Raw genomic sequence first — 21,544 nt, 5'->3', positions numbered from 1 at the left:
GTAATTTCAGTACCTACAGCATAAAGGTGCTGTAGGATTGCACTAACTAATCCAGAAAACTTACTTAACATAGTATTATCCAGGCACATAATCAGAATTCACCAATCAAGAGATATATTCGATTCCAAATCGTTCCTGACATACCAGCTCTGTCCTTTAATGAAACTGCTTCAAGAAATTTTTTTAGGTTTCTTGATTTATTTTGAGAGGGAGAAAGAGAGAGCACGAGCAGGGGAGGGGCAGACAGAAAGGGACAGAGAGGATCCCAAGCAGGCTCCATGCTGTGAGAGTGGAGCCCCAAGCACGACTCCATCCCAGGAACCGTGAGATCATGCCCTGGACTGAAATCAAGAGAAGGATGCTAAAGCGACTGAGCCACCCAGGTGCCCCGTGAAACTGTTTGAAAAACAGTATTACAAATATTCTTCATTAAGGAAAACAAAATACTTCAGAGGGCTTCCACAAAATACGGGATAGCAGAAGATGACTGAAGGTAAAGGGCGAATTGCAGTAATAATAAAAGTCCTTTTATATGTTGAAAGAATTACAAACTATAACCACAGTTTAAACTTAAATGATAATTAGTATTAGAATAAAAATTAAATACTGAACCACTCTAGAAGGACTAAACTTTAAGTCCTGGCCCCCTGCCTGCCCCTAAGGGTACATTACAAATCCTGCCCCTGACATGAACCTGGGCCACGTGACTTGCTTTGTCCAATGAAAAGTAGTACAAGGGAAATGTGTCACTTCAGGGAGAAGTTTCAGAGACATCATCCTTCATCCTTGACCCCACAATGCACAGCACAGAGAGCAGAGCCACGCCTTAGCCCCTAAGATCACAGACACAAACAAAAAATAAATTTAGGAATCCTTTGTTACGACACAAGCTGACTGATGGCAGTGTTGAAAAAACAAAACAAAATAATCCAATAAAATACAAACGAACAACCTCTAGAGACCGCTTGTGTATACAACAGGCTTGAGCAGTCAAAGCTTGAGCAAGGCAAAAGGACCCACAGCGACCACGACCACGACCACCAAGCTGACGTGAACAGGCTCCTTAAGCCACAGGCCCTCACTGACCAATGGGCTGCCCACGGCAGGCACAGTGCCTAAGATTACCAAAAAAGGGGGAAAAGTTACAGCTACTCGAGAACTACAGCCCCTCACCACCGCCTAGTAGCAGACGGTCTCCCCTTTGCCATCCTGCCAGCTGCTCCCTTGCAGGGTATCCGGTAAACTTTTATTTCTTCTGTTCTGTCTTGAGTGAATTCTTCACTGGCGCCCCCTGCCGGCTCCCACTCAATCGGGGTGCCCCACACAACCAAGAAAAAGCATAGGGAAGAAATACATTGTCAGATGGAGGGACTAAAGCCTAACAAGAACAAATACAAATGGGTTACGTCACCCAATACAAAAAACAATTATGTTATTTTAGGCTTGAAAATCTTGTCTTTTCATTTTTAACCAGAAATGAAAAATCATAAGGAAAACAAAACAGGATCCCCACCGTAGGACTTACAGTAACGTCAAAATCACGTGAGTTTCTTTTAATGCCCTACACAGTTCTAAGAGTTTCTCCTTATAAAGAGCGATGTCTCATTCTTAGAATCCTCACCAGCTGGCACACCTTAGGACACGTACTAACTACTCATAAATGGTTAATGAACGAAGTGAATGAAGGCCTAATTAAGGTACATTACAGGGAATACCAACTGCAGTGAAAGGGAGACTTATTTCAGTGATAAAAACAGTTACAGTCAAATGGAACAGAAGAGACACCCCCCAATAAACCCACGCATATATGGTCGACTGATTTTTGACAGAGTGCCAAAAACACACAATGGGGATGGGATAGTCTCTTCAGTAAAAGGTGGCGGGTAAACGGGACACCTACATGCAAAAGAATGAAACTATACCCCTATCTTCCACCACTCATACAAATTAACCTGAAATGAATCAGACTTAAACATAAGAACTGATACCATACAATTCCTGGAAGAAAACATAGGGGAGAAGCTCAATATTGTTCTTTAGGATGATGTTTTCTTTGGATAAGAGCCAAAAGCAAGGCAACAAAAGCTCAAACAAGCCTTCATCGAACTTAAGAGCTCTGCCCAGCAAACAGTCCATAAACTGAAAAGTAACCTACAGATTGGGAAAAGATATTCACAAATCATGTATCTGATAAGACGTTAATATCCAAAATGTATACACAACTCATACAATACAAAAACCAAAAAGCAAATAATCCAATTAAAATGAACAAAGGACCTGAACAGACATTTTTCCAAAGACCTACAAACGGCCAATCCAATATGTATATGCAATGGTGCTCAATACCATGAATCATCAAGGAAATGCAAATCGAAACCTCAATGAAATACCACTTTCACACCTCTCAGAATAGCTATTATCAAAAAGACAAGAGATAACAAATGGCAAGAATGTGGCGTGAAGGGAACCCTCATTCACTGTTGGTGAGAATGTAAACTGGTGCTGCCACCTTGGAAAACACTATGGCGGTCCCTCAAAAAATTAAAAATGGAACTATCAGATGATCTAGCAATCCCAATTTTAGGTACAAATCCAAAAGGGATGTAAAGAAAACTGCAAAAGACACCTGTAATCCCCTGTTCACTGCAGCACTATGGACAATAGCTGAGGCATGACACAGCCTAAGTATCCATCAACAGAGGAATGGGGTAATGAGAATGTGTGTATATATATAAATACGTATATATAGACACACCCACACAATGGAATACTATTCAACCATAAAAACAAAGGAAATCCTCCCATTTGTGACAATATGGACAGACCTTGAGGGCACCATGCTAAATGAAATAAGTCAGAGGGAAAAGAAATACCATATAGTATAACTTACCATATATAAGTAGTATCTCAAAAACAAACAAACAAAAATAAAAACAAAATCCCTATCTCATAGTAACACAGCATAAAATAGGGATTGCCAGAGGCTGGGAGGAGAAGGAAAATATGGGATGTTGTAAGCCAGGGTGATGAGTTCGAGCCCCATATTTCCTGCAGAGCCTACTTAACAACGAAGAAAGAAAAGAAGAGAGGGAAATAAACTAACTCCAGGTAAAGATGGCAATACATACAATGAATACCTAAAAAAGTAGAAACTTTCTCCCCAATTTTGGGGAGAAAGCAGGAGGAAATACTCAAGAATTCTTGTTACATATTCAAAATATCTTTGACACTAAATACTAAATCCAAACAAGAACATATCCCTTACCAGCAAAAAATACCTTTACTGGTTAATCTCTTTCATGGACAGATACATAATTCCAAAACAAAATATTATCATAACCAGGTTAGGTTTATTTCAGAAATATCTCTTTAGTTTTATATTTAAAATTAATGTATTAATTTTACATTACATTTAACGTAATTTGCTAAGATAATGGAGACAAATCATATCATGATTTCAATAGATGACCAAAACCATTTAATAAAATTAAATAGGCACTCATGAAAAAAAGAAAAATTTTACATAACGAGGAACAGAACTGCATATCCTTGAGGTCATCAAGAAATGCAAAAAAATACAGCAAAAATCCATGCTGAAAGGAAAGCTTCCCCCTTACTCTGCTTCTATTTAATATTATATATTTGAGGACGTAAGAAGGCAATAAAGAAAAAAAAAGGTATAAAAACAGGAAAAAGTAGGTAACAGTGTCACTATTCCCAGATTATACATGTGTATACATAAAAAATCCACACATTTGGGAGGTAAACTATTATAGTATACTAAATTAGTGTAGAAAACTTGTTGGAAATAAGGTCAATATATAAAAAATAACATGCCAGCAACAAGCAATTTAAAAGTGCAAATAAAAATATATTTAAATTTTAATACATAATACTGGGTGGCTTAGTTGAACACCAGACTTTTGATTTCTGCTGTGGTCATTACCCCAGGGACATGGGATCCATGCTCATGTCGGGCTACACCCTGAGTGTGGAGTTGGCTTAAGATTTTCCCTGTCCCCCTCTCCCAGCTCCCGCTCTCTCTCGCGGGGGGGGGGGGGGGGGGGGGGGGATACATGTATATTAAAAAACATGAAATGCACAGAAATAATTCTAACAACAGGTATGCAAGAATTCAACCCGAAAACTATAGTATTACTGAACACTTATATACCATAAATTTATGAAATTTGCACAAACTCAATAATCAGACACATACAAATTAAACAGTGAAGTTTGTAACCATTTGAAGTAGAAATAACTTCAGTATCTGGAGAAGAAAGACACAGTTTTCTGATGAGTAACAATTTACCTAGAAAAATGAGAAATCCTAATATCCTGTAACTCAAAAATATTAATCACTGGACACTGGACCAGTGATTCTTAAACTTAATGTGTTATCAACCATCACATGGACATCCCCTAAAAACACAGATTGCTGGGCCTGGCCTCCAGAAGTTCTCTTCCAGTAGGTTTGGGATGGTGGATCACAATCTGCATGTCAAACAAGTTTCGAGGTGACGCTGCCATTTCTGGCCAAAGATCCTCACTCTGAGAAGCAATGCTCCAGGGTCTGGAGATACATCTGCATTTACCATAGAGAATGACAAGGATATTCACAGCAGCTGTTATGTTAATGAAACATGCAAATTACCTACATGTCTATCAGTAAAATATAGTATTTAGAATACGGTGTGGCCACACAGCAGGAAAATCCAACATTAAAAGAAACAAACTACAGGGGTGTTTAGGTGGTAAAGCATGTGACTCTTGATTTTGGCTCAGGTCATGATCTCACTGTCGTGAGACTGACCTCTGCACTGAGTCCGCAGCCTGATTAAGATTCTAATTAAAAAAAAAAAAAAAAAAGGAAATAAGCTACATATGGATAGATGTCAAATTACTAGTGAACTAAGAAGAGAAAATGCCTGTCAATTACACATTAAGATAATTTACATATTTTTAGAAGTACTCAAAACAATAAACAGTATTATTCAACCATTTTTCCAGTATCCATCAAAAGAGACAGAGTCTCCTGGAAAGAGTGGTCAGTAAATACAATTGAATCATTGGCAACCTTTACCTGGACAGATCCCAAACAGTGAAGAAGAAAAACCAAGGCAGAAAGCTATGGGATGAATCTGACGGAGAAGCTCAGACAGACTTACTGGAGAATTTAACTTTAAACGATAGGCTATACAACTCGCATACACAACCTGGCTAAAGTACTCATGGAGAGTTCTTTTTTTTTTTTTTTTAATTTTTTTTTTAACATTTTATTTATTTTTGAGACAGAGAGAGACAGAGCATGAACAGGGGAGGGTGAGAGAGAGAGAGGGAGACACAGAATCTGAAGCAGGCTCCAGGCTCTGAGCTGTCAGCACAGAGCCTGACGTGGGGCTCAAACTCACGGAGTGTGAGATCCTGACCTGAGCCAAACTCAAAAGCTCAACCTACTGAGCCACCCAGGCGCCCCTAAACATATCAGGTTTTATACAAGGATCGAACAAGACCATCATTAAATGAACTACTTGAACTAGCTCTTGAACCCTTTTACTTTCAGTGAGGAATAGTTTTAGGCACTCATTTCAGGGCTGTCACACGAAGGGTTATTCACTATGTGTACCTATGTTAAGACCAAAACTTCTTTGATATCATCCAAAAAGTCTGTGTCTTGAAAAAACTGTTTGTATCCAAAAGACTGTCTTCCTTTCTCCATGGTTTTCAGAAACAGAGATGTTATTTGCAGGTCAGCTTAGAAACTCTAAAATATAGAATGATCAGCATGCATCTACAAGCCATCTTAGCCTTGCTATTGATCTGTTACTTTGTATTTTCTATAAAGGTAGATTTCTATCTATTGCTAATTTCCCATTAGTATGGGACTCACAAATCTCACCAGGTCCACTGCAAAATAATGTGGGGAATGAAGAACTTACCTGGGATTTGTTCATTTTCTGCTGTCTTGGAAAAGTGTAGACAACTCTGGTGCTGTGCTGAGTTACAGGAGGAATGAGGTCCTAAAAGAGCTGGCCTGCCTGGTGGCTCCTGAATGCTCCTGCCCTATAAAACTATACAACCCAATAGATAGGAAGAGCGTCAGTGCCTTTCGCCTTCAGAAAGGGCAGCAGATGCTCAAAGAACAACTATCTAACAGGACTCTGACACAATCATGTAGTAGCTGTTGGGCATAAATGTTTTCACTGGGTAAACGTAAATATTTGCTTCCTGGGGGGTTTTAACAGTTTAAACCTCTCTAGATGCTCACAAAAAATTTTTCAACAAAAAAGTTAGTTTAAATAAAACATCAACTCAGTGACGTAACATTAACTCTCCACCAAACTACTGTAAAAAACATTGCCGACCTGGGGCACCTGGGTGGCTCAGTCAGTTAAGCCTCTACTCTTTCAGGTCAAGATCTCAGGGTTGGTGGGATCAAGCCCCACATCAGGCTCTGTGTTGACAGTGTTGAACCGGCTTGGGATTCTCTCTCCCTCTTTCTCTGCTTCTTCTGGGTTCTCTCTCTTTCTCTCTCTCTCCCCAAAATAAGTAAACTTAAAAAAACACTCCTGATTAAACTGTTTATCAATTTCCCCACTGTTACTAAACCTTTGATTACTGACTACACAGAAAACGATAAAAAGCAATGCTTTAATGAAAGGTCTATGTTTTCATTTCTTGGTCCTGGTTGCCGTTTCTCAAAAGGATCTTTTTAAAAGTAATTTGCCTTTCCTCGTGTGGAAAAGCAGGCAAGTCTCTCTGGAGTCGGGGGACACAACTTCCAGTCTTCGCCACTAACAAACTGTGGTTCTGAATAAGTCAGTAACCTTCGAGAAGAAAAACAAACAAACAAACAAACAAACAAACAATGTTTCTATTCAATGAGACAAAAAGTAAGGGATTCTTGGAGATCCTTCCCTCATGCCGGACTGAGTAACACCACGCCTCAAGAAGCAGTCACCGACCCCACTGGAGAGCCGCTCAGACTCCAGGAAGGATACAAGGAGAACCAAGAGGCGGGGCGGTAACCGAGTCAGCCCAGACAGGGGCGCCCGTCTTCCCGGACCACCCCGCCTCCACCCGACGCGCTCCTGGGCCCCCCTCCCGGCCGCAGCGCCGTCCCTCTCCCACCGCCTCCGGACACACGCCCTCCTCCCGCGACCTCCAGACCCGGGCCCCGCGAACGGCCCCGGCCGCTCCGGCAGGGACTGAGCACCGGGGGGCCCGACCTCTCGTGCTGATGGACACGTCCCCATCCCGCCGTCACCGGTCCACGGACCTCCTCCACACGACCGGGCACCGACCGACGGGGCACAGACTCCCGGGCACACGGCGCCCCCATCGGCCCTTGCCCAACAGTCCCGGGCTCACCGCTCCCTCCCTCGATACGGAGAACTGACCCCAGCAAAGGTCAGAGACCCAGCGACTCCGGAAGCGGCTCTTAACGCGAGAAGAAACCGGAAGGAAGAAAAAACGGGGCGGAAGCGCACAGACGCAGAAGGCGGTACCAGGGATGCGTAGAACCAGGCACGCGTAGAACCAGGCACCTGCGAAGCCAGGCACTCGCAGAACCGGACAGTGGGAGCAGTCAGCGCTGACAGCTAGAGCTACCATTTCGTGCAGACTCCGCGGGCGGCGATGGGGGTTAGCTGAGAGTGTGTCTTTATCTAGCGTGAGAAGGTTGGTGTGCTTGACATAGTTACCCAAGCAGAAGAGGCCGTCAGGGACTCCCCAAAAGTTGCAGATTACATCTGAGATCAATGTGCACCCAGTGTGTAATTTAGACACACAAGTGTCAGGAACAGGAACCTGCTTGTCGACTCCACTTTTTTAAATACTAGGAAACAGATTCCATCAAGCAATAAAAGAATTTTTTAAATAAAAAAATAGTATCTGACACCGTCAGCGATTCTCTGGAAATAAAAAGCCAGGGGACGAGGGTGGCCTCAAGCAAGGTAGTTCATCAAAATCATGAAAGCAATGAACGAAAATCGTAGATAAATCAGAAAATCGACAGTCCAAAAGAAAATGTCTTTATTCGTCTACATAATCCTATTCTTTCTTCTAGGACGCTAACATTACTTGAAGAAATGGAGATAGACCCTTTCACTGAAACTCAATATACTGTGACAAATTCCACTAACACTGTCAACCAACTTTTGTACATACTTTTTTCTCTTTGATTTTTGTGTACTTTAATAGCTACTTTACACAAGCATTCGTAACTTCATCTGTAATACATGAAAATCGAAACTGACAACATTTCGAAAAGAAGACTTCCTAGGAAATACCAACACGTATAATATTGCTCCACTACAAGTAGTGTGGCATCTGCTGCATGGAAACATGGCCATGATTAAGAGTGTTTTTTTGAATGTAGTCTAATAAATATAGCATTTCAAGGCAATGAGAAATGAATGGAATATTCCAAACAGCAAGTCATTCCCAACAGTTTGGAATAGTCTTAGGTACATAGTTCACACAGGGCATAATTCACAGGGATTCGAGATTTGAAATGTGTAAAATAAACCACTAGGAAAATAAAGGTGACAAGGTGTGACACCAAAAATAAAAACCATAAATTTAGTATCCGACGTGTTTTAGTATTAGCAATAACAAATAGTTCAGCTCTATTTTAAGTTAAAAGCAAATAAACAAGGAAATATATTTTTAATATTTGAAAGAAAAGATATGTTAATTAATAAAGAGATCTTTAAGTCAATAGAAACGTGAATCCGGCTACATAACTAAGCACTCATGATAAAAAAGAAAATGACAATGAATGACAACTGTATGTAAAGGTCTATAATGAGAATTTAAAAGAATGCAAATGTTTAAGTAAAAACATGTAACCTATCATTTATTGAGAGAAATTTTTTTCATTTTACTTCTATACACAAAAGTTCACTCTGATGTAGTTTCAGGAATTGTGACAAATGCGGAGATCTGTGTAACCACCACCACAGCCAAAATCCCAAACTATTTCACCAGAGCCCTCAAACTCCTTCGTGCTACTCTTTTGAAGTCAAACTTACTTACTACTCTATCCTCTGGCATTACTCTCTATACTTCATGCCTATAGGTTTGCCTTTTCTGGAAAGTCCCATGCATATAGAATCTTACAGTATGTAATCTTGTGAGTCTGGTATCTTTGACTGAGTACAATATACTTCAGATTCATCCTTCTTATTTTATGTATCAATACACATACATTGTTGGTTTTTATTTCCCAAGTCCTTGGGGCACCTGGGTGGGTCAGTCCTTTAAGTGTTCGAATTCGGCTCAGGTCATGACCTCATGGTTCCTTTGTTTGAGCCCCACTTCGGGCTCTTTGCGGACAGCCCAGAGCCTGAAATCTGCTTTGGATTCTGTGACTCCTCTCTCTGCCCCTCCCCTGCTTGCGCCCTGTCTCTCTCTCTCTCTCAGAAATAACCAAACATTTGCTTCCCAAGTCCTACTCCATGGTATGGATATACCACACTTATCTATTCCCCAGTCAAGCGACTTTAATTTCCAGTTTGGTTAGGGGCACCTGGGTGGCTCAGTCGGTTGAGCGTCCGACTTCAGGACTTCAGTTCAGGTCACAATCTCGCGGTCCGTGAGTTCGAGCCCCGCGTCAGGCTCTGGGCTGATGGCTCGGAGCCTGGAGCCTGCTTCCGATTCTGTGTCTCCCTCTCTCTCTGTCCCTCCCCCATTCATGCTCTGTCTCTCTCTGTCTCAAAAATAAATAAACGTTAAAAAAAAATTTAAAAAAAAATTCCAGTTTGGGGAAATTATGAATAAATAAAGTACACTTTGAAATATAAGACTTAAAAATATTTTTAAAACGAGGAATATAGAGTTATGGTATGGGGTTGAGGAGATACTTATTCCCAGTCACTGTGACTCTGAGTTTAATTCATGTAAACTCCCTGGAGGCTCGTTTCTACCAAATTTTAACAGATTTTTAATCTGGCACTTCCAGCACGTACACGACTCCACATGACGCTATCATAAAATTAACTTTCAGTGATGTGCGTACAAGAATGTTTACATCAGTCAGGGTCCAGATGGGAAGAGAATCCACCCAAATGTTATAAGAGAGGGAATTTAATAGAGCAGGTTAAAACAGGCATTTTAAAGGCAAAAGTGGACACTGAGGCAACACAGGCGTAACACGGGCAGAGAGCAGCTCCCATCTCAGGGTAACATGACGGAAGAAGTCACTCAGGAGAGCGGCCCCACAGAACTGGGATTCCACAACTGAAGTGGAGGAGGTGCTGCGTCATGCTGATACTACAGATACTCAGAGAAGAGCCCTGCAGAACTGGAATTCAGACCTTCAGACCTTCAGAGCGGTGTCGTCCAGTTACTGCAGGCCGCTCAGAAGGGCACGGAGGTGGGGGGATAACGCCTCTGAGGCTCACGCCTCCCAGCTGGTGTGCCCATCGGGGAGGGATCAATATGGCTGCACCTGGGAGAGCTAAAAGAAGCTGGTGAGAAAACATGCTGGGATTTGACAGTGGTGATGGTTGCACAACTTTGTGAATATGCTTACAAACCATTGAATTTTCCACTCTTAAAGGAGTGAATTTAGTGGTAGGTGAACTATATCTCACCTATTTTTAAATTTTTAAATCTTTAAAACAATTTTTAAAAAGAAGCTGGAGTCTAGTACTAGTGATCAAAGTGCAGGGCCATCGCTGGGGTGATGTTAAGGAAAGCATCCCGTGATGACACCTCACAGCCTGGAGCCTGCTTCGAATTCTGCATCTCCCTCTCTCTTTGACCCTTGCCCCCACGCGCTCTCTCTCTCAAAAATAAACATTAAAAAAAAAAAAAAAGAAGTACTTAAAAAATAAATCAGTAACACTAAAAAAAGATAAATGGGGAACCTGGGTGGCTTAGTTGGCTCAGCATCCAACTCCTAGTTTCAACTCAGGTCATGATCTCACGTTTCTGTGAGACTGAGTCCTGACGGGCTCTGTCCTGGAGGTGCCGAGTCAGCTCAGAATCAGATCTCCTCTCTGCCCCTTCCCAACTCGTACTTTCTCTTTCTCTCCCTCAAAATAAATAAATCTAAACAAATAAGTAAATAAATAAAACTCAAAAGATGTTCTTAGCAATTTTCTGTATTCGTTATACCCACGCGACCCTGAAGAAAATAGCCAACCTAGAAGAGTGACGCTGCCAGATATCATAACTTACAATTAACTTACGATAAATAAAACGCAGTGGTATTGTCATGAAGGATAATTCAGCCAATAGAACAATCAGAAAGCCCAGAAACAAAACCACAAATACATGCTCACCCAATAAATGACAAATATAAAACCACCAATCAGCAGGAGAAAGGACAGTCTTTTCAACCGTCATCAGAAGTCATGGAGAAGATAACACATAACTCAGAAAAGATATTTTCAATACATACATATTTCTACAAACAATTCATATCCAAGATATATTTTAAGACTTCTAGAATTCATTTTTAGGGAATTTTTTTAACATAATTTACTGTCAAATTGGATTACATACCACACTCAGTGCTCATCCCAACTAATGCCCTCCTCAGTTCCCATCACCCACTTTCCCCTCTCCCCCACCCCCCATAAACCCTCAGTTTGTTCTCTGTATTTAAGAGTCTCTTATGGTTGGTCCCCCCACCCCTGTTTGTAACTATTTTTTCCCTTCCTCTCCCCCCATGGTCTTGTGTTAAGTTTCTCAAGATCCACATGAGTGAAAATATAGTATCTATCTTCCTCTGACTGACTTATTTCACTTAGCATAATACCTTCCAGTTCCATCCACGTTGCTGCAAATGGCATGATTTCATCCTTTCTCATTGCCAAGTAGTATTCCATTGTATATATAAACCACGTCTTCTTTAACCATTCATTAGTTGATGGACATTTAGGCTCTTTCCATAATTTGGCTATTGTTGAAAGCGCTGCTATAAACATTGGGGTATAGGTGCCCCTATGCATCAGCACTCCTGTATCCCATGGGTAAATTCCTAGTAGTGCTACTGCTGGGTCATAGGGTAGTTCTATTTTTAAATTTTTAAGGACTCTCCACACTGTTTTCCACAGCGGCTTGCATCAGTTTGCATTCCCATAAAACTTCTAGAATTATTCAATAAGACCAATAACCCAATAAACTAGTATCGGCAAAAGACCTGAACAGTTACTATGCTAAAGGACATTCAAAAAGCCAATGAACATATGAAAGCATACTCAACATCATTAGTCATCAGAGAAATGGGAATTAAAACCTGACGAGATAGAGCAACACAAGGACCAGAATGGTTAAATTTAATTAGACTGAGAATATCAAGTGCTCGTAATGATGAACTGCAATTAAACTCCTCACACACTGCTAGTGGCAATATGATTTAGTACAACCACGCTGGAAAACCGTTAAAACTAACACACATTGATTAGATATGTAGCTACTCTGTACCCAGCAAGTCCATTTCTGGTCACACATCTAACACACATAAGAGTTTAGGGGTGCCTGGGTGGCACAGTCAGGTGAGCATTCAACTCTTGGTTTCAGCTCGGGTGATAACCTCACGGTTCATGAGATTGGGCCTCACATTGTGCTCTGTGCTAACAGCATGCAGCCTGCCGGGGACTCTCTCTCCCTCTCTCTCTGCTCTCCCCTGTCACATTCACACACTCTCTCTCAAAATTAATGAACTTCATTTAAAGATTTCAAAAATTTAAAAACAGTTTGTGTCCTCCAAAACACACACAGAAGAATATTTACATCAAGGTTTTTCAAATACTTTAAAACTCAAAAGAAATAAGTTTCAAAACAAGTGTGTTTCCAATATGTATCCTAAAGATGTAGCATAAAAATAAAGAGATAAACTCTGGGATAGTCACAATGGAATGCTACACAGAAATATACAGCAATTAACTAATCATACACACAACATGGGTATTTTTCAAAGGTATAATACTGAACCAAAGATGCCCGGTACTATATGTATATATACACACACATATAAAATACACATGGTTGTTATACACATATACAGATAGTATGTCTTAACTCAATATAACTTATTCCAATAAAAAAAAAAAGATAACATTTGTGTATAAAAGTGACAGTAGGAGATTCTGGGTGATTCAGGGACACTGAACATTTGAGTCAAGTCAACATGCCACTTCCAAAGGTTCATCGGAGCCTCTAAAAAGTGATTCCTGAAGACAACTTCAAAGACCATTTCAATGGTCTTAAGCTCTGAACTAATGCTTTGTCATCTAATTTCCTCCTCAACTCCAATTGACCCACACTGACTGACTCACCTGGGTCACTCTGGCCTGGGGACTCTAATATCCATGGCTCCTCTCCTTGCTCCAACTGGAGAATCACTTCTGGTTTAGGAATGGATAACCCTGTGAATAAGAATCATATGACGTGGGACAAACTGGGTGAGTTTCAGGACTCCTCAAGGTGGACGACAGTATAACTCAAAGACTACACAATAAAAAAAATTTAATTTAATCCCTGTTATGGGACACAGGGAAACAAATTCCTTGTGACAACCAAAAGGGATAAACCATCCTTGGCCTCCAAACTCCAAAGCTAAATATTATTGTGGTCTACAAAAACTCTACAGGTTTCTGTAAATACAAAACAGGCACACATACTGGAGGCCTGCCTGAGAAACAAGCACTACCTACCCACTGCGACAAGGTGGCTGTAGTTCTCCAGCATCACGTCCCTGTACAGGGTCCTCTGAGCAGGGTCCAGGCGCTGCCACTCCTCCTCAGTGAAGCCCACAGTCACATCCCCGAATGACAATAATCCCTGCAAAAGCACATTGTGCTCAGTCTAAAGTAGTCAGAATCAGGAAATATGAAAAAAAAAAAAAAAAGATTGTTCAAAGACAAATTCTTACATGTTGTGCCGTTGAAAACTGACCAGATAATGTTACTAACCTCTACTATATATATATATATATATATATATATATATATATATACCTTGTTTTGTGTTAGACTTTGCGAGTAAAAAAGAGATTAGAGTAGAAATACCACTGACGAATCAATTTATTCTTTAATGCAAAAGATCTGAGTGCACACATGTACTTGGAACTGCCCTGGTTCTGACAATTCCAAGTGGAATAAAATACTCTTTCTGATCTCAAAAAGATATTCTCATGAGGAAACCCGCAAAGACATACCTGCCACAGGAATTAAAGAATCCACACCTAAGAAGACATTACGTTTATACATCAGGCTGATCCTTGGCACAAAGAAAGCCTACCACCATCAAACAATAAATAAGTAAGAAGAAACAAAAACAGTAAGAAAATACAGCAAACATTGCAGACTGGGGAGAATCTGATTTCCAAGCTACCACATTATTAAATTCAAATGCCCAATGTTTAATCAAAAAATCACAAGGCATACAAGAAAACAGGAAAACATGTAACCATATAAAACTCCTAAAAAAAAACAACAGAGGTGCTAATGAGCTCCTTGACATAGGTCTTGGCAATGGTTTTAGGTTTGACACCAAGGCAAAAAAACAACACAAGAAGAAATAAATAGGAGTACATCATAACTAAAATGTTTTGCACACCAAAGAAAATCATCAACAAAAATAGAAAGGAAACCTACTGAACACAGAAAATATTCCTGAGTCCTGTATCTCATAAGGGACTAATATTCAAAATGTATAAAGAACTCACATAATTCACTTGCAAAAAAAATATGAATACACATTGTTCAGAGAAGACATACAGGTCCATAAAAAAGATGCTCAACATCATTCATCATTAGGGAGAGGCAAATCAAAACCACAATGATATTACCTCCTACCTGTTAGAATGGCTACCAAAAACACAAGGAGGAACAAGTGTTAACAAGGATGCAGACAAAAGGGAACGCTTGGGCACTGGGTGTGGGAATGTAAACTGGTGCTATGGAAAACAGTATGGAGGCTCTCCAGACAATTAAAAGTAGAACTACCATATGATCCAGCCATTCCACTTCCCAATATTTACCCACCCCCCCAAGATAAAAACATTAACTGAAAAAGATACATACACCCCCATGATTACAGCAGCACTATTTACAATATCCAAGATACGGACACAACCTAACTGTGCACTGATGGATGAATGCATAAAGAAATTGTGGTATGTATATACAACGGAATATGATTCAGCCATAAAAAAGAATGAAACCTTGCCATTTGCAACAACATGGATGGACTTTATGGCATGATGCTAAGTGAAATAAGTCAGAAAGAGAAAGACAAGTAAGTACCATGTGATCTCTCTTACATGTGGAATCTTAAAAAAACAAAAACAAAAAACAAGCTCATACAGAGAACAACCTGGTGGGGGGGGAGATGGGTGAATCCTTTTCTAGTTTAAAAAACTGTCTTCAAGAGAACAAGGAAACTACAATATCTTTTATGAACATGGATGTAAAAAGTCCTCAACAAAATATTTCCAAACAGAATTCACCAGCATAGTAAAAGGATTATTACATATCACAAAGCTATAGTATTCAAAACATATGGTACTGGCACGAAAATAGACACAAAAATCAATGGAACAGAATCGAGACCTCAGAAGAAAACCCATACCTCTATGGTCAATTAATCTATGACAATGGAAGCAAGAATAAACTTTGTGAAATAGACAGTCTCTTCAACAAATGGTGCTGGGAAAACTGGACAGCTACATGCAAAAGAATTAAACTGGACCACTTTCTTACACTATACACAAAAAAGAAACTCAAAAGGGATTAAAGACCTAAATGTCAGACCTCAAATCACAAAACTCCTAGAAGAAAACTACACCCAGTAACTTCTTTCACATGGGCCATAGAAACATTTTTCTAGATATGTCTCCTCAGGCAAGGGAAATAACATCAAAAATTAACTGTTGCAACTACACCAAAATAAAAAGCTTTTGCACAAAGAAAACCATCAACAAAACAAAAAGGCAACCCAGTGAATGGGAGGAAATATCTGAAAATGATATATCTAATAAAGAGGTTAATCACCAAAACATATGAAGAACTTACACACCTGATTAAAGCAGACACACAGGAGCACCTGGGTGGCTGAGTCAGTTAAGTGTCTGACTTTGGCTCAGGTCACAATCTCACGGTTCGTGGGTTCGAGCCCCACATTGAGCTTTGTGCTGACAGCTTGGAGCCTGGAGCCTGCTTCAGGTTCTGTGTCTCCCTCTCTCTCTGCCCTTCCCCTGCTCCTGCTCTCTGTAACCCTCTCTCTCAGACACAGGAAAACATGTTCAACGTCACTCATCATCAGAGAAATGCAAATCAAAACCACAATGAGGTATCACCTCACACCTCTCAGAATGGCTAGTATCAAAAAGAAATAACAAATGTTGGCGAGGATGTGGAGAAAAATGTAAATTTTTGGTGGGAATGGAACCGGTGCAATCACTGTGGAAAACAGTATGGAGGTTTCTCAAAAAAGTAAAAATGGAAATACCATATGACCCAGTAGTTCCACTACCGTGCATTTAGCCAAAGTAAATAACACACTTAATTGGAAAAGACACATACACCCCTATGTTTACTGCAGTATTATTTACAATACCCAAGATATGGAAGCAACCCAAGTGTCCACTGATACATGAAGGAATAGAGAAGATTTGGTATATATACACAATGCAATATTACATAGGCATTAAAAAGAATGAGATCTTGGCATTTGGGACAAAATGGATGGACCTAAAAGGTATTATGCTAAGTGAAATAAGACAGACAGAAAAAGAAACATACCACATGATTTCACTTCCATGTGGAATCTAAAAACCGAAACAAATGAACAAAGAAACAAAAAAGAGACCCATAAATACAAAGAACAACCTGATGGTTGCTAAGGGAAAGTGTTGGAAGATGGGTGAAACCGAGAAAGAGGATTAAGAGTTACAACCTTCGAGTTATAAAATAAATAAATCTCAGAGATGAAAAGTATAGAACAGCAAATAAGGTCAGTAATATTGTAATAATGTATGGCAACAGCTGGTGATTACATTTATTGTGGTAAGTACTAATGTATACAATTGTTGAATCAGTATGTTGTACACCTTATGCTAATATAAAATTGTATGTTAATTGTGTTTCCTTTAAAAAATAAAAAAATAAAAAGGGGCGCCTGGGTGGCTCAGTCATTTAAGCGTCTGACTTCGGCTCAGGTCATGATCTCCTGCTCTGTGAGTTCCAGCCCCAAGTCGGGCTCTGTGCTGACAGCTCAGAGCCTGGAGCCTGCTTCAGATTCTGTATCTCCCTCTCTCTGGCCTCCCCCGTTCATGCTCTGTCTCTCTCTGTCTCAAAAATAAATAAACGTTAAAACAAAACAAAACAAAACAAAATAAAATAAAATAAAATAAAATAAAAGAGGGGCACTTGGGTGCCTCAGTCACTTGAGCAATCCACTCTTGGTTTGCCTCAAGTCATGATCCCAGGGACATGAGATCGAGCCCTGTGTCACACTCCACACTGGGCATGGAGCCTGTCTAAGAGTCTGTCTTTCCCTTTACCTCTGCCCCATCCATGTTCATGTCCACACTCACACTCTAAAAAATTAATAAAATTTAATTTAATTTAAATTTTTAAAAAGGATTATTATACACCATGACCAAGTAGATCCATTCCTGGAATGCAAGGATGGTTCAACATACAAAAATTGATTAATATAATATACCACATCCATATAATGAAGGAAAAAAACCCACAGATGACAATCTCAAGTGATGCAGAAAAAGCATCTGACAAAATTCAACCATCTTTCTTGTAACAGCAGTCAACAAAAGAGGAATAGAAGGGAAATACCCCCCATAATAAAAGCCAAAAATATAACACACACACACACACACACACACACACACAGGAAAAATTATTCTCAGTGGTGAAAAGGCGGAAAGCTATTCCTCTCAGATCAGGAGCAAGGTCAGGATGCCTGCTTTCACCACTTGTCTTCAACACAGGACTGGATGTTCTAGTCAGAGCATTAGACAAGAAAAAGAAATAAAAAGCATTTAAATTAGAAAGGAAAAAGTAAAGGCATCTGTGAAATGAAGTAGTGTTACATGTAGAAAAACCTAAAGACTCCACAAAAAAAGTGGCTGCATCAACTAAATGAATTCAGCAAAGTAGCAAGATACATCAACACACAAAATTCAGTTGCATTTCTATGTAGGTACAATAAACGATCTGAAAAGGAAATTACAAAACCAATTCCAGTTACCAAAGCATCAAACAAAATCTTAGGAATTAATGTAACTACAGATGTAAAAGATCTACACAATAAAAACCACAAAATAGTGCTGAAGGCATTAAAGAAGGAATTAATAAATGGAAACACATCCCATGTTCATGGATTAGACAACTTCTTGTTAAAATGTCAATACTACCCAAAGTGATGTACAGATTCAATGAAATCCTTAGCAAAATCCCAATGACGTTTTTTGCAGAAATTAAAAAAACCCATCCTAAAATTCAAAGAAACCAGACTATCCACAACAATCCTGAAAAACAACAAAACCGGAAGACTTACACTTCCTGATTTCAAAACTTAGTACAAAGCCACAGCAATCAAAACAGGATGGTACCAGCACAAAAAGGGACAAATAAGACCAATGGAATAGAAAAAAGAGTCCAGAAATAAACACTCACACGTCTTGTCAAATGATTTTTGACAAGGCTGTCAAGACCACTCAATGCGAAAATGACATCTTTTTATCAAATGGCACTAGAAACACTGGATAGCCACATGTAAAAGAATAAAGTTGGACCCTTAACCTAACACCATACACAAAAATCAACCCACATCAAGTACCTAAATTTAAGTTCTAAAGCAATAAAACTTACAAGAAAACATAGTACAAAAGATACACAACACCGGATTTGGCAATGACTTCCTGGGTATGACATCAAAGGCATGGGTAACAAAGAAGAAACGGACACACTTGTCATGAAAATTGTAATGTTCACATCCAAAGATACTATCCACAGAGTTAAAAGTTAATCGACAGAACAGGAGAAAATATTTATAATTCATATATCTGATAAGAGATTAATATCCAGAATATAAAGAGAACTCCTAAAATCCAGCAACAACAAAAAAACCCAAACAACATAATTCAAAAATGGGCAATGGACCTGAACAGATATTTCTCCAATGAGGATATACAAATGGCCAATAAACACAGAAAATATAGTAAACATCATGAATCATTAAGGAAATACAAGTCAAAGGTACAGTAAGATCCCACCTCACACCCATTAAGATTGCTACTACCAAAAAAAGAAAAAGCAACTGTTGGCAAGGATGGAGAGGAAATGGAACTCCCATGCTCTGCTGCTGACTGCTTAGAGTGTAAAGCGGTACAACCATTGTAAAAACAGGATGGAGCTTCCTCAAAATTAAAACTAGAATTACCTTACGGCCCAGCAATTTTCCTTCGAGGTATATACCCAAGAGTAGGTCTCAACCACATGTCTCAACCACTCGTGTTCACGGCAGCATCATTATTCACAATAGTGGAAACACGGAAGCAACTCAAGTGTCCATGGACAGGTGAATGGACAAGCAGAATGTGCATATACGTACAATGGGATATTACTCAGCCTTAAAAATGGAAAAAAACCTGCAATACGCTACAACATGGATGAATCTTGAGGACGTAATGCTAAGCGAAATGAACCAGTCACAAAAGGACAAAGACTACAGGATTTCACTAATACGAGGTACTCAGAGTAGCCAAAATTACAGAAACAGGAAGTATAACGGTGGTTTCCAGCGCTTGGAGGTAGGGGAGACTGGGGAGTTATTGTTTAATAGGTATAGCATTTCAGTTTTTACAAAATGAAAAGACTACGGGGATGAACGGTAGCGACATTTGCCCAACAATGTGAATGTATCTAATACCACTGAAGCGGCTCCCGTCACCTCCCAGCAGGCGTTACGCGGTTACCATGGGGACGGGACACTGACCACCGGTGGCTGGGAGGACGAAGACGGACCCGAGTGGAGAAGAACGAGGTCCCCCCCCCTCACCCCAGGAGAGAAGCGACCACCCACGAGCGCCCCCGGGCCAGTTTCCGCCGGTCTTACTGAGGCCTCGGGCGACCCTTCACCTCGGAGACGAAAACACGAACCTTCGCTGGGTGACAAGCGCGCGGAAGCGCTGGTTCGCATTCGTTGCATACAGACGGAGCAGGACTCACCCCGGGCTCAGGCACCGAGCCGTTTCCTCCGTCACCGGCCCCTCCCGCGCGGGGCCTTCGTCCCACGGGTCACCCACATTCAACCACCGCCACCCGAGTTCTTCACCATCGCGTAGTCCCCCCTGCGTCCAGGCGCTCTGTGGCGAGAACAACACGAACAGTCCTCTCGCGATTTTGCGTACGCCAACATGAACTACCGGGAAGAGAGCAGCGCACATGCGCAGAAGGCCCCGAGCGGTTCCTGAGCCTGACCAGGGAGAGCGTGGTGAGTTTCCCAAGTCCCTGGCGCCACCTCCTTGGAAACACCTTTCATTCTTAGGCGACATTGGATAGAACTGCCCGATTTAGCAAATTAGGTACAAGCAGGAGGCAATGATACTACAGTTTGACTCATTGTTTATCCGAAATTAATGCTAAGTACCTAAACATACACCTCTTTCATTAATTCTATATCGCTGATGAATTGGTTTTCCTAGAGGTTCCTTCTTTTGCAGAATACACCTGCAGAATTTCTCCAGGGACAGTTTGAATTCCATTTATATTGTAACATCGACAGTACCATCCCTCTCTTATTTCGTTCTTCGCCCTTTCAGACATCATTGATGAGAATGCATACTCAATTCAGCATTATGAGTGGTCAAGAATCGCCACTCGTATCACCAACATTGTTAGGGCAATACGATTTGAAACAAAATCTTCTCCGAACCTATAAACTTAACCACTCAGGGAGAACACAAAGAAAACAATTTTATCATTCAGTGCCAGGATACATATCACATACAATCCAAAGACAGAAAGAAATCTCACCCTTCTTTATAGCCAAGCAGATACAACCCATCACATAAATGTTGCAAAGATAAACAATAACTAGTCTCAAGCAGGAGGATTTCACACCATCATTTTGTCACACATTCTTTCCCCTAAATTTACCTGGTAATTAGAATGAGCACCTGTGTTAGTTTATTGGTGTTACAACAAGTTAAAAACCAAGATTCTCATATCCTTATGACAGTAGATAGTTTTGCAACATGGATTAAGGCCCCCACTACCAAAGTTTAAGCTTCTACAGTCTCATAATATCTGGGATACAGAACTGCCAGCTCCCTCAAAGTTTACATTCCAAACAGATGGTTCTGAGGTCCTTGGGAAAGATATTCTAAGTTGTAAAACTGCCAAGAGACATTTAACAATATTTATGGTTTATTCTCAATGGCGCAGAGAAAAAATTTACAACTTGAAAATCTACAAGGAGGGATGTCTCTTCATTTTTAGCAGAATATTAAGCCTCATTTTGAACTTGTAAATGCCTTTACACACTCTTGCCACTTAGTTAA

General features: G+C 40.3%; 2 protein-coding genes across 2 annotated transcripts in view; both read right to left on the bottom strand.

The window, feature by feature from the left end:
- The window catches only part of LOC122492684 (zinc finger protein 33B-like), a 33,517-nt gene extending 27,246 nt beyond the window's left edge, over window positions 1-6,271 (bottom strand). The window contains 1 exon segment of the mRNA XM_043596195.1: window positions 5,940-6,271. Within this exon segment, the coding sequence (XP_043452130.1) occupies window positions 5,940-5,954 (15 nt within the window). The 5' untranslated portion in view covers window positions 5,955-6,271.
- Window positions 6,272-6,632: 361 nt separating this feature from the next.
- LOC122492690 (zinc finger protein 37A-like) lies at window positions 6,633-20,210 on the bottom strand (the record flags this gene model as incomplete). The annotated part of the gene is made up of 4 exons (XM_043596203.1): window positions 6,633-6,827; window positions 13,293-13,382; window positions 13,671-13,797; window positions 20,142-20,210. Coding segments are annotated over 4 exons (294 nt in total), but the record flags the coding sequence as incomplete, so codon positions are not given.
- Window positions 20,211-21,544: the final 1,334 nt, after the last annotated feature.

Source organism: Prionailurus bengalensis, chromosome D2 (assembly GCF_016509475.1).
Source record: "Prionailurus bengalensis isolate Pbe53 chromosome D2, Fcat_Pben_1.1_paternal_pri, whole genome shotgun sequence".
In the NCBI taxonomy this organism is placed as follows: domain Eukaryota; kingdom Metazoa; phylum Chordata; class Mammalia; order Carnivora; family Felidae; genus Prionailurus; species Prionailurus bengalensis.
Note: the sequence above shows the minus strand (reverse complement) of the source record. Positions and strands in the feature narration are given on the sequence as shown.